General features: G+C 43.4%; 1 protein-coding gene across 1 annotated transcript; it reads right to left on the bottom strand.

Moving 5' to 3' along the window:
- Nucleotides 1-729: 729 nt before the first annotated feature.
- RDH14 (retinol dehydrogenase 14) lies at nt 730-13941 on the bottom strand. The gene is made up of 2 exons (XM_075923446.1): nt 13498-13941; nt 730-7662 (listed from the first exon to the last, which is right to left on the bottom strand). The coding sequence occupies exons 1-2, from the start codon at nt 13852-13854 to the stop codon at nt 7045-7047; spliced, it is 975 nt and encodes a 324-aa protein (XP_075779561.1). The 5' UTR covers nt 13855-13941; the 3' UTR covers nt 730-7044.

The following is a 13941-nucleotide window of genomic DNA, read 5'->3' as shown; positions in this document are numbered from 1 at the left end:
ATGAGCAGATAGGATAGTGAGTTAGAGATACGTCTGCTCAGTGGACAAATGAAGTAACACCTTTCTCCTCCCCCCACTTTCACCAGTCTGTTGTGAAGAATGCGTGAAGTGAGCAAAAAATCTACAGCATGGGGTCTGATGAACAGTGCTTCTGCTCCCTGTCACTGCACCAGCTTGGGGAGGATCTGGCCTTAAACTTTGAATGTAATGAATTCAAACCCAATGCCAAAAGAAGGGAAAATGAATTCTATTTCCCACCTTTCCACATTGTGTTCTTGTCCTATTTGCAATCAAACTGATAGCAGAAAAGTCCACTTCCTAACACTAGGTATGTGATTCTTCCATATTTACTCAATTCTTAGGTATAACAAAAAACTGAACTATATAATTAACAAAACTATTAAACAAATCGAAAGGAGAAAGCATTGTGAATGGTAAGCAGTAAGTCCAATACACGAATGTGTTATTCTAAGGTTATGTTGGTATTGATTTCAATTAAGTAATCTGCATGGAACGAGCATTTATGTGGTGAATTAAGACTACAGAATTGAGGCAAAATGTTGATATGAATACAGGGAGACACGGTGGGTGAGGTAATATCTTTTATTAATATCCTGAGACCAACACGGCTACAATTATACTGCATACAACAATTTGAATTAGTGTCAATAAAAGGGAGGATTCTTAATAAAAACACCATGAATTTGGCAGGTATGTTCTATATCATATACATTTCCTTAACACTATGCTAATTTTAAATTATCTACACTACCACTGTTGATAGTATTGCGTGAGCCCTCTAAAGTTCAATTAACCCAGCTGCATAATCAGTACAGAGACAATGGTTACCACACACAGGGTTATTTGGATTAGTGAATACCATACACCAGTAAATCATCTGCCAGATGGCATCAGAAGAAAGCCGCAACTCTCACACTTTCATTTCAACAGCAGCAAACAATGTTCTGTTTTTAAAATAAACTCTTCCAGATGAGCAAAAGATAAACTTTGTGGTGCCTTTGCTCAGTCTTCCCTTTTGACTCTAGCTTTAACAAGGGTTCTGATTGGTTACATTAATGTAAAATCCCAATTTAGACCACCATAGTACAAAGCTGTCCCTCTAGGCTGCATCAAAATTCCATGGTCCTTATTGAATACAATATTTTCACTCATCAACTTCTGTCAACAAAATCCTTAAAATTGAACACCTCCCCATTAAGCCATTTCCTGTCATTTTATGTGTTTTCCACAGCAACAGTGTTCCTGTTTTGTTGAAGCAATGACCATTTACATTTTCCCAGATGTTTTAACCCCTTTTTAAAATAATAAGTGTCCATAAGCTCACTATTTAAATAAATAAATTCAAAAGGCAAAGTAGTTTGATAGAACTTAACCTTTGTTCCAAATATGCTTACGGGGACACCACTGTTGCCTTTGTTTTGTGATTACAAAGGACAATACATCATCTCCTAGTCTGCTTCTACTGTGCCTTGGCCCCAGGCTTGGTGGGAGCCTTAATGTTACTGGAATACAATTAACAACACATGACCATGGATACATATGGAAAAAATGCAAAACTTTTCACACAAAAAAGTCTTATGTTTTTCACTGAGAAACTTTGGAATTCAACGTTTTTCTGCCAATGGGAGTTTTGAGCAACTGTACCTTCTGTTGACTTCAACTGACATTTTAGGTATTCAGCATCTCAGAAAATCAGGCTGGGTTGTCTCAAGAACCCTATTAAGTTAAATCAATTAAACCTTTGGAAATGTAGCTGTTCATCTTCAATGTATGTGCTGAAGCCCCTGTTATCCACATGCATCTCACCCTACAACAATCTCTATTCGCACACAGAGTCACTTGGGCTCCCATAGAACTACAGGATGATGGTTATAGCATTGGGCCCTTCATATGCAGGAATCACTTCACTCACCACTGACCTTCCGTCATCTCTGGCATGGATGGAGAGTAGTAGCTAACTCGAGAATTGACTCACAGAGCAACAGAAAGTTGGAGGTAATAATATTGGCAAAGGATAATCAAGTGGAGGACCCTCACTCTTACAGAAAATGCCTTCGAATCTTTAATGTCCATATAATAAAGACTTGGATTGTAAAGTCTTTTTGGAAAGGGACATGCACATTAATCTGCCCAAAACTTAATGTTTCTAACACAGAAGTGAGCAGGAGGGAACCTGGGCACATAGACTTCTAAGGAGTATAATGGCCTCATCCTACAATGCTTAGAGTCACACTTGAATGTCCACTGACTCCACTTTAAGTGAATGAGAAGTGAAATCTGGCCCAACTGCAAAATTATCAGATTTCAAAAGGGCCAGAATTTCATCCCGGGAGTTTAGTATCCCAGGCAGCAGGCAAACCTTGCAGAATTGGGCTGTATTTTAAGCCTAATGCTCACGTTTGCAGCTTTCATTGTTGCTTTAGTGTTTTTATACTATGCCAGGATGTCAGATAGACAAGGTGATTGAGGTAGTTTTTATTGGGCCAACCTCTGTAGGTGAAAGAGACAAGCTTTTGAGTTTCATAGTCAGCTCAATTTCAGCCAACTGAAGAGCTAAACATCTCTTTTGCCATTAAATTTGTCCAAGAAAAGATATTACCTCAGTACATTGCAGAATTCATGGCATGCAGGCCATCTGACCATTGTAACTGAGACTTCTAGTTACAGTAAGTCTCCTTCATTTTATCTGCAAATATTTAATAAGGAGAGGCCTGCACGGATACAAACTTTTGTATTCGCAAAAATGAGCCCTAGGTGTTTGTATCCACATCTGATCTGGATGCAGATACCCGTGGATATAAAGCAGAGATCCATGGATTTGCAGGGTTCTATTAATAAGTAAAAAATTCCAACTGGAAGGAGAGGTTTGTTAACATTATTAGACAGCTAGTGTGACAGCCTTTTTGAAGGATGATTAGAAACATCCTTTCTTCACCGCGTTGTTTAGAACATTTTGAATCAATTAAATATTCAAATATTTAAGCTCTCAAATTTGAGTCCAGTCACAACAGGTGCGAGGGCAATGATGGTAGCTGAGGTAAGAAGTCTGTAGGGAGACTTTTTTTTTTTCTGTTATGAGAAATAGCAGCTCCACTCTGAGACACATCAAAAATGATTGTTTTCTAGGCCTCCTGGATCTTTTTGCCAAATAGCCCCTTCAAGATTAGCTTGGGAAAATGTATATGAAAAGGGGAACAGGCCTTGCACACTAAAATTATATGAACAACTTTTACAAGTTGTTTATTTTCTTTATGGCCTGAGGTGAAAATAAATCAAATGTACTTAAACTGAGAACTATCCAGTTGCAAAATCCCGTCATGCCCTCACAGGATCCAGGCTTTGAAGTCTGTGATACTTTTTATAGTAGAAAACTTACATGGGCAAACTAAGCAAACATAAAAGAATGAAATGAGAGTTTAAATATTTTTTCATTGCATCATGGGAAAAACTGATCATTTAGCTCATATTAAGATGGACAATTTGTACTGGAAGACTCATGATATGTATACCTGCCTCCTAAGTGGTAGATTTTGGGACTTCATACAATGTGTGTGTCCCAAGAGATAATTACTTGGTATTTTCTTGTGTACTTTTTCTTTAATATGTAAACAGTTTGCAAATAACAAAAGCTGGTGGCAAATTAATTTGCAGATAACCATTTTGATAAGAAGGATGGTCTACTGATTAGGGTACCAGACTGCCCTTAGGAATATTGAAGTTCCGTTCTGCCAGTCTGACCTTGCGCAAATCTCTTAGGGTACATCTACACAGCAGCGTTATTTCGGAATAATTGTTATTCCAAAATAACAGTCTGCATCTACACACAAGCAGTTATTTCAACATAATGTTCAAATAATGTCCAGCTGGAGGACTACTTACTCTGACTCCTGTAACCCTCATTTTATGAGTATTAAGGGAAGTTGGAAGAAGAGTGCTCTCTCTCTCAGACTTCCTGCTGTGTAGATGGTGCCAAAATCTGAAATAACTTATTTCGACTTAAACTATACAACCGACATAGCTCAAGTTGCATAGTTTATTTTGGATTTAGGCCTGCTGTGTAGAAATACCCTTAGGAAAATTTTCAAACTTGCCTGTGCCTAGGAATTAAGGTGCAGAATTACCACTTATGTACTTTAGAAATGTTCTCCTTTAAAGTCTTATTGCCTGTTCTCTCCTCTTGAAAATGGTTTTTTTTTTTTAGCCCAATCTTTGCCTGCCTTGTCTATTCTGATTGTAAGCCACTTAGCAGAAGGCATTTGATTGTAACCTTGAGATTTTCTATGTAGATGCTTGGCACCTATCACAATATGACCCCAAACTCAGCTGAAAGCTATTATATGTATTGTAGTAATGAGATATCTGCATTTCCTGGAAAACTTTTCTACCTCTAACTTTGCAGTCCTGGACTCAACACACTGTTCTTTGGTTCTGCGCACCTCTGTTAGTCCTCAGCTTAGTTATGCTGCCCTCATTCTTAATTCAGGTGAGGGCATGTTGGAACTTTAGTCACTTGTACCAAGTTGCCCCAAACAACTATCTGAAGAAGTGGGTTGTGCCTACAAAAGCTCATGATACCATCTACATATTTTGTTAGTCTTTAACATGCTGCAAGATTATTAGTTGTTTTTTAAACTTTTCCAGTTACAGACTAACTTGGCCACTTCTCTGAAGCTTTCCATTGAAAGCTCAGGGAATTTGGAATGGGATGTGTGGAACCTTTCACCTCCAGATTGCTGATTCAAACCCAAATTCAGGCAGGAAAAACTACTTTTTGAAGTACTTTCATATAGCTTCTAGGGTCCTGATCCAGGGCTGAGGATAATTCATTTTCTGAAGGACAAAGGCTTTGGCTGACATCTGTCCAGTTGCTCACATCAAAACCAACACTCTCTCTCAGTAGTCTCCAAAGAGAAACCACAACTCAGTATCACACAGCCTGAACTAAACCGTCAACCTCATAGGCAGCAGATTAAAGTCAGCTCTAGTGCAGATGAAGGAAGCTTGCACTATTGTTTCCAAGGCACACCAATTCACCTTTGACAGGACTTTTCTTTTTCAGGTATTTTACATACACATGATAAACACGGTCTCATCTGAGCCACACAGCAAATATATCCAGAGTATTCTCACTTGCTTCCAGTTCTGAGCAGACAAAAAGATCTCCTTTCTGCAATAAGTCAAATTATCACACCCTATGGTCAGTGTTTGATAATTACAGCATCTTACCTTCACTCAGCTTTACCTTTGCTTTTCCTGAGGTTGCTCTGGCATATGCTAGTAATTTCACCTGGAACACTATACAGATTCTGCTCTTTATGCAACTTCACCGCCCAAATTATTCTCACATGAACTGCAGGTATGTATAGAAAGATGATCAATTATTTGAACATGGCACTTTTCTTTGCAAGCTATGCCCCAATACACATCCATGACTTTCTTATAACATGCACACAGTTGTGGATGGGAGTTGCAATGGAAAAGCAGATCTCAGATAATAAATTTGAGTCCTATTTACTTTACCTTTAGTTCTAAAGTATCTTCTGGCCTGTAACAATTTGAGAGAATCTATCTTGTTTTTTTTAAAAGATTGTGCCCTATGCAGTTGGTCAAAACTTCCCCTTGCCCGAGCACTATGCTGCCTGGTAGCTGGCTGATGCTTTTCACTCCAACCCGGCTTGCATTTCAATGGTATTTCATATAGTCATTTGGGGATTGTTTTACATGAAAGACTCAGGATAAATGTAAAACAGTACTTCACAGGTTGAATACTTGTTTATTCTCTAATCATATCCATCCTCTCTAGGGGATGGTTCTCAGTATTATTTATAAAAAAGCATTTTTGTGTCATAGGGAGAGGTGTCAGATGGACCATATATGACCTCCCCTGGTCTGGCAAAATCCCTCATGCAGGATTGTCAGGTCCCAAGGGTGGTGAACCAGAGAGGTCCACCCTGTAGTAATCAAGACCCCAGAGTACTTCCAATTAATGGTAACATTATTTTTTAAAGAAATATAAAGGTAGTGTTAAATATAATTACTTAAAAAACTAACAAATCATAATTAACAAGAAACAGTTACTGAATTTATTATAAACAATGAAGGAGTCATTTTCATGTAATTTTCCTAGATTTATTTCTGGCTTACTTTAATTCTATCATCTCTTTATAGTAGACTCTCCAAACCTCTGTAGGATAGCTGCCAATGCTATTTTTGTCAACTTTGTGTAAAAGTTTATTGATCACATTTTTACAGTTTATACACTAGTAGGGCTAAGAAAATGAGCATTTACACAGAAGCTACCAGGAAGACCTGTTGGCCATATTACATTGAGCCTAATGCATTGAGGCTTATGGACCTGATCTATATCTGCAAAAGAACAGGTTTGGCTCAAATGAAAGAGAACCTGCTTGACAAGTTGATATATCAAATAAATGGAAGACAGATCACCGTGAAAAATATCTGACTTATGAGTTGTAATATGGCTTGATATAGTTCCTGTTCAAGGTAGCCAATATCATGTAGTTGTGGAAAGTCTTTGTTCTATGAAACATTTGTGAGAAGCTTAGAAGATTACAGTGGAAAAGAGCTCAAGTCCCTGGTGGAATTATCCATGCTAAAATTGCATGAATTGTTCACTAACCCTTTTGGAAAGATTTACGAAACCTACAAGAAAAACAGCAAACAGCCATGTATTTCATGTACAATACAGTTCAATTTTATGTTTGACATCACAGTGGAAGACAAGCATATACATTCCATAGCAAAGAACTTATTTGTAGAACAAGTAGCTTTCCAAAGCAATTTAATGATAAAAAAAATAAACCAACAGTCTGCCTCTGTATTTTTTCCAATATAGGTTTAAGAGAGCTGTACAAATTACTCGAGCAACTTTTCAAATCTATGAACAAAGTAAATTTGTGTTTCACACCACTGAAAGGGGAGATACCACTGCAGAAAATGTCATGATGGCAAAGTATGTTATATTCATTCTTTTCAGTAAGCCTTTCCCCACCCCCCAAGCATTTATTTTAATAATCCAACCATCACTTCACTGATATCCCACAGTTTTCTTGCAACAGACTCATCCATGGCTTTAGGCAGCAATTCCTCCTCTTTGCAATCCCCAAAATACTTGCCTGATACACCCTCTACTTCTGCAGAAGAGGCCAAATAAATAGAAGTCTGGGCTCCTTCCAATGGGGTTTTGAAGAAAGCCCATGACACCAAATTAAAGAGGGGTTTTGCCAGCAAAGGAATATTTATATATCTGCCTAGATTGGTTCGGACAATACCAGGATGAAGCACATTCACAGTGACACCTGTGCCTTCCAATCGGCGAGCTAGCTCCCTTGTAAATAGTATGTTTGCCAGTTTACTCCGACTGTAGCCAAAACTTTTATTGTAACTTATTTCACTGTTCAAGTCTTCAAAGTTGATCTCTCCATATTTGTAAAGTTTGGAAGAAACTACCACAATCCTGCTTGGGGCAGAACTTTTGAGAAGACCAAGGAGGAGGTTAGTGAGCAAGAAGTGACCCAAGTGGTTGACACCAAACTGCATCTCGAAACCATCCTCTGTCTTCATGTATGGACACTGGAATATCCCCGCATTATTGATGAGCACATCCAGCCTCGGCTCTTCCTTTAAATAGCAAAAATAATCAGATTTATAAAGACAACAACCTGTTAAGATTAATTGTATTAATTGACCTTTATTAGAAAAACGGTTCATCCTCTAAAATGGGATTTTAAGATTATTATTTTTAAATATCTTGAAAGAGTGTGTTTTGGTAGTTGTCAGGAAAAGGAATATCAAATCACATAGAATGTGGGGGGCCTGTGTTACTCTGAGAACAGATAAAATAAACATTTTTTAAGCATAGCATTTTTTAAAATGGAAATCACTGAAGTTATTCTTATAATACCAGTTTCTTTCCACATCAATAAAATAAATTAGGATGTGACATTTGAAACAAGCTGACTGGATAGCATTAAGAAGCCTAAAATACACTGCCTAGCACAATAGGCTCCATGACTGGGACAACGAACTAAAAGATAATCTAGGTCTTTGAGGCAGGGACTTGGAGTTAAACACCTCCAAAATGTTTTAAATCCCTCATCTGATTACAGAAAAATTATCTTTACAACTAATTTTGAAAACATTGCTATTAAATGATTTCAAACAATGATACCAATTTGAAATTTGACTCAACTATGTTGGATGAAGGTATTATGTTGTGCCAATGAACAATAATCAGAAAGTAAAACAGGTAACAGACAGCTAAGGTCCAAATCCATATGTTCTGAACCCGGTATAGTCTGTGCACACAAAACAACAATAGGATTAGGAGTTTCAAATGTGCTTCCACTGTGATAAATTATTTCAATCATGTGAAAATGTTCCAATCTGAATGCTCAGTTTATAAGCAAAGAATTCCCCCTTCCCCCCATTTTTCTACCTATCCTGCATCTTTAACATAGGATCTGGAAATCAAGCTGAACTCTTTTTTTCCTTACCAACCACCAGTAAGAAGTTTTCTGCTGGCCAGATTCTATCCTTATTTATACCTTTGAAATGTAATAGTCCCCACATTCTGTCAGTGGCACAAGAATAACAAAGCAGAATCTGATCCTGCATTTGGAATTTAGTAAATAATTAAATCTAGCCGAGGCTTGATCCTACAAATCATTAAGTCCCCTTAACTGCTACTAATTTCAGTTGGAGCTGAGGATGCTCAGTATCTCACAGGATTGGGTTCCTCATGTGTGAGGCAGAAATAATCCAACAGTCTTTCCCCTAGCTTCATAGTGAAATGTATCACTGAAGCAAGCATATTACTTTGCAAACACAATGCAGAGATTCTCTTTGTACAGTAAGATTAAAAAGCAAAAAGAAAATTTCAAATTAGAATTCTAGTATCTGAACACCCATAATGTAAGTTAGGCTGTGGGAGTGCCAGCTGTGCATCATCCTATCAATCTATGAACCTCCTTTATCTTATAGACAGTTTCAACAAGGAGTCAATTTCAGAAAAGGAGAGGAATAATATAAGTGCATACATACTACAGTCCTTTAGAAGTATTTCTAAAACTGGTCATTTCAATCATTTTAGCCATTTTGAAAATATTCTAATATGGACGATACCACTAGAAATAAAGGTGGTACTCCCCAGTGCTTCCTAGGGCTCTAAGTTGAGGTAGCACATCCACATTAAAGGGCCTGCCCTGGACTAATTTCGAGGCTTCCCCATAGCGGAGACGAGCTATTTCAAAATAGTTTATTTCAAAATAATTTCCTAGTGTAAACATGCACTGAGAGGCCTACAATTGTAGACTTTTTGACCATTCCTTCTCATTTGGTATTTCTTTCACTGTTAAATTCAGTTTGACAACTGTTTCAGCATTGTAGTTAGTTACCCAAGTGTGTGGTGATCCTATTGATTTTCAAGGAACATTTAGCCTTTTTCCTCTAAAATATAAGCCTTTCTGTCATGATTTCTTCCAGGGAATCTTGGATTAGTGTTCAGACTTAAAATAGTGCTATGCTTTTCTGTCTAGACACATGGGTGAGACATCTTTAAAATACCCCATAAATAGATTTATAACTGTCCTTTAAGTATATAGTTACAACACAGTAAAATGTTCACAAAAATATTCCAATCCAGCTTTTCATTTAAAGTAAAAAACAAGTGCCTCAAACAGTGTCCTATGGCTCAGAAACTGACTGAATAGTGGATTTTTGCATCAAAATTATTCAGTTTGAGGTGACCCAGGAGAAATTTGATAATTTTGACTGGATTTTCTTTATTGTTCTTCAAGTTAGAAAGTAGTAAGAACTATCACATCTTGAAGTGAATCTGGCATGTCATGTTGACATTCATGCTTAGATCTCATCTTTATTTAAGCCAAGATTATTCACTTTTTGTCCATATTAACAAGTATCAAGAAGAGAAGGAGGTTGTTAAGCCTCCCAGTTCTCCAGCATCAGAGAAGCCATCCCCTGCTCCTAAGACTGGATAGTAAAATCCTAAAAGTGACAACTGGGACCTGATTAATTTCCTTCTAGTTTTCTTGCTTACATGTATGTTACGCCTCACTTCCAAGTGCATGGACATGCCCTGTGAATTGTGCCCAGAAATCTGGCGGCCAAAAAAACCAAAACATCTCCCCCCCCCCCGCAACCCTCTTGGCCCTATCTATGTGAAAGGGTACAGGATACAGTTCCTTTCTGGTACCTCACAATCACTATTGTCCTGCAAACATGTAAGAACAGAAATGACACCAGCCTCCAAGCAAATTACATTATAGGATCAAAAGGATGAATCAGTGGTCACCAATCAGTAGACCAGGATCTACTGCTAGATCCTGGAGCCTCTTACAGGTGATCCTGACAAGTTTGGCCAAGAGGTTATCATCAAAAGCTGGCACTTCAGTTGCCCCTACCCTCACTGCTGTGCATCTCCTGCCCTTTGTCTTGGAGCTGTCTTCCCCCGGCCCCCATGCTTGCTGGGCAGGGTAGGGCAGGAAAGGAAGAGGAACGGGTGTTGATGTCAGGCTGCCCACTCTCCCACCCTGTATTCTATCACCACAGAACAGAGGGGGTCACAACAGGCCTTGGGATGAAGGGAGTTTGTCGGCTGCTTTTCAGAGTGGTGCAGGGCCAGGGCAGGGGTGAGCCTGCTTTAGCCCCACTGCACCAGCTATGGAAAGCAGTGTCTAATGAAGGCTGCATCCTGAACCCTTGCTTCAGTGATGAACCCCCCTCCTGCACCCCAAGTCCCTGCCCTAACCCTGAGCTCCCCCTAAACCCAAACTCCCTTACACAGCCTGTACCCTGAACCCCCTTGTACATCCCAATTCCCTGCCCCAAGCTCAGCTCAGAGCAACTCCAAATCTCTTAACGCAAGACCAGAGCCTGCACCCCAACCCACTGCCCCTGCCTGGGGGAAATGAGGAAGGAAGAGAGGATGGGAATGAGCAGGAGTGGAGCCTTGGAGAAGAGGTGGGAAGGGAGGTGGTGCAAGTTGCAGGCAGATCTTGGATTGCACTTAAATTCAAAAGGCTGAAAAAGGTTGGAGACCACTACATTACATTATTAATGTGAAATTAGGTTGAAACATCAAGTGTTAAGATGTTTCATGGGTTTAAGAAAGTTATATAAAAATATTTACTAGTTTTACAGGAAGGCAGTTCCAGCATTTGCTTATTTTCAACCATTATGTACAATCTCCTGCAACATACATCATTTCCTCTATTTTGTAATACAGTAAAATTCCAGTGGTCCGGCATCCAATGGTCTGGCAGGCACCACCTGGAACCTGGAAGTGCTCCAGGCAGCCGGACAATTGGAGCTGCTCTGCCCCCGGCTTCCCCTATTCAGCCGCTACTGAAACTGACCAGCAGCTGACTCGGGGAAGCCGGGGGCAGAGCAGCTGGGGTGCTGCCAGGTTGGTCCCTTAGCGCAGTGGTCCCCAACCTTTTGGGGCTGCCGGGCGCCTGGGGGCGGGGCCGCTCACACGCTGTGCATATGGGGGCAGGGCCACTCACAGGCCAGGTGACTGGGGGCGGGGTCAAGCATGCGCCGCACGCCCGAGGCCGGCAGCGGCATGTGCTGCGATCCGAGGCAGGGGCTGCCCAGGTTTCATGCGGCCGGGGCTGGTGCGGGCACGCGCAGCGCCCCCAGGGCCAGGGCCAGCAAGGGCACGTGCGGCGCACCCGGGGGCAGGGCCAGGGCCGGCAAGGGCACGCGCGGTGCACCTGGGGGCAGGGCCAGGGCCGGCAAGGGCACGCGCGGCGCACCTGGGGGCAGGGGCAGGGCCAGGGCCGGCCATGCACCCGAGGCTGGCAACTGCCGCATGCCCGGGGGCAGGGCCAGCCCAGATTGCTCCGCGGGCGCACGTAAAGGGCCCAGCGGGCGCCATGGCACCCGTGGGCACTGGGTTGGGGACCACGGCCTTAGCGCCAAGGGGCAGTGCTAGGGGACCAACCTGGCAGCACTCCAGCTGCTCTGCACCGGGCTTCCCGGAGTCAGCCGCTGGTCAGTTTCAGCAGCGGCTGACTTGGGGACGCCTTGGGCAGAGTAGCTGGGGTGCTGCTGGGTTGGTCCCCTAGCGCCGAGGGGTGCATCCCTCCACTCCACCCAGACCCCTCATAGCCCCCTCCTTTCCAATAGTCTGGCATATCTGATAATCCGGCACCCCCTGGGTTCTAAAGGTGCCAGATTATCAGAAGTTTACTGTATCTCTAAAACAATGTAGCCTGTATCTACAAGATGCCTAGTGAAACCGTCGGTTAACTTGCTCATGCCCTTCCACAAAGTCTCTTAGTAAACCCTGCATGACCCTAACGAGCCCCTCACAAACGAGGATCCAGGACAGGCCTGACAAAGTCAAAGTGATCAGAGACACAGTACACTCTTGATATTACCCCTCTGTAGCCAAGCTTAAAAGCCGGCTTCTCCCACCACTGGCTTCCTGATGCTGCCTGTCCCTTTGCCCCCAACTGCTGCTGAAGCAGCCTCCATCCATAGGCAGCCCAGGCCACTGTGAATAGAGGCTGCTTCATGGTAGCCTCCCCCTCCCCTCATCCCACCAGCCTGTCTGTGAGAAGCTACCACTCCCCCGCTGCCTCCACCACCGCCATGGACAAGGGCTGCTGCCACCTGCCTCTGTATCAGAGGCAGCAGCATGCGATGGCAGGCAGCTCACCTGCAAGTAAGAGTTTGTTTTTAAATTGGCTCCCCTCAGGAACCAGCTCCCAGCCTGCATCCTGTGCTGCTGCCTTTGATACAGAAGCAGCAACACAGGGTAGCAGGGAGCTCTCTGGGAGCAGGGCCAGGAGAGCACTGGCTGCCACCCCCAGGGACTACAGAATAGTTGACTAACAACTAAGATTCCATGTGGTTAGTTGACTACCTTAGTACCTGCTATCTAACATCCCTAGTGCATCCTCTTGCAAAGATTCCCTGCATCCAGGTGTTGACTCACCCTATCTCCAGGTAGCTGGGTATCCTCCCCATCCCTGACTATCACCAAGGTTCTCTGCCCTTAGACCAGCGGTTCCCAACCTTTTCCTGATGGGGACTCATTTTGACAATTCAGGAAGACTTGGTGACCCACGGCAATTCAAAAAAATGTGTGAATGGCTTCTGAAGAGCCACCTGGAGACCCTTTTGAAATGTAAGGTGACCCATATTTGGGTCTGGACTCATGCGTTGGTCTAAGGCAGGGTTTCCCAACCTATCTTCACTAAGGCCCTGTATAACCCAAAGCAACTTCTCTCTCTCCTGAGCACAACCCTCTCCTCCTTCACCCTTTCCTCCCCCTTCACTTTCCTCAGCACCCCCCCCCCCCCCAGGTCTGCCCTTAGCTCTTCTCAGCGCCCCACTCTCCCCCAGCCCGCCCTCACCCCTCCTTTCTTCAGCCCCCATTGCCGCCGCCTAACTTCTCCCCAATACCCCCCCCCCCGCCCCCCGTACCTGCAGCACCCTCTGGCAGAAGCGGCGCACGGAGCGCAGCGAGGCCAGGTCCAGCTCCCTGACCACCAGCTCCCCGCCCTCCGCCTGGGCGCCCAGCTCGGCGCGGATCTCGCGGGCCGCCTGCTCGGCGCGGCCGTGGTCCCGGCACGCCATGATCACGCGAGCCTGCCTGCGCAGCAGCTCGGCCGCCGTGGCCCGGCCCAGCCCGCTGTTCGCGCCCGTCACGATCACCGTCTTGCCCCGCATCAGCGCTGCGGCCGCGCTGCGCGAAGCCCGGCCGGCCCCGGACAAGTAGCGACGAGCGACAAGCAGCAGCCCCCCGCCCAGCGCCGCGGCCAGCAGCACGGCGGCGGCCATAGCCCAGCTAGCGGGGCCGGCCGGGAGCAGCGGCCAAGCGACACTCGCCCCCGCTGTTCTTCTTGGGCGCAGGCGCCGCCCACTAGC

The sequence above is a fragment of the Pelodiscus sinensis genome, chromosome 3, assembly GCF_049634645.1.
Source record: "Pelodiscus sinensis isolate JC-2024 chromosome 3, ASM4963464v1, whole genome shotgun sequence".
Taxonomy (NCBI): domain Eukaryota; kingdom Metazoa; phylum Chordata; order Testudines; family Trionychidae; genus Pelodiscus; species Pelodiscus sinensis.
Note: the sequence above shows the minus strand (reverse complement) of the source record. Positions and strands in the feature narration are given on the sequence as shown.

Bases quoted from the DNA above. Each gene is read 5' to 3' on its own strand.
- RDH14 (XM_075923446.1), bottom strand. From the start codon at position 13,854: ATGGCCGCCGCCGTGCTGCTGGCCGCGGCGCTGGGCGGGGGGCTGCTG. The intron at 7,663-13,497 runs GTACGGGGGGCG...TGCTATTTAAAG, and splicing joins TCTGCCAGAGGGTGCTGCAG to GAAGAGCCGAGGCTGGATGT.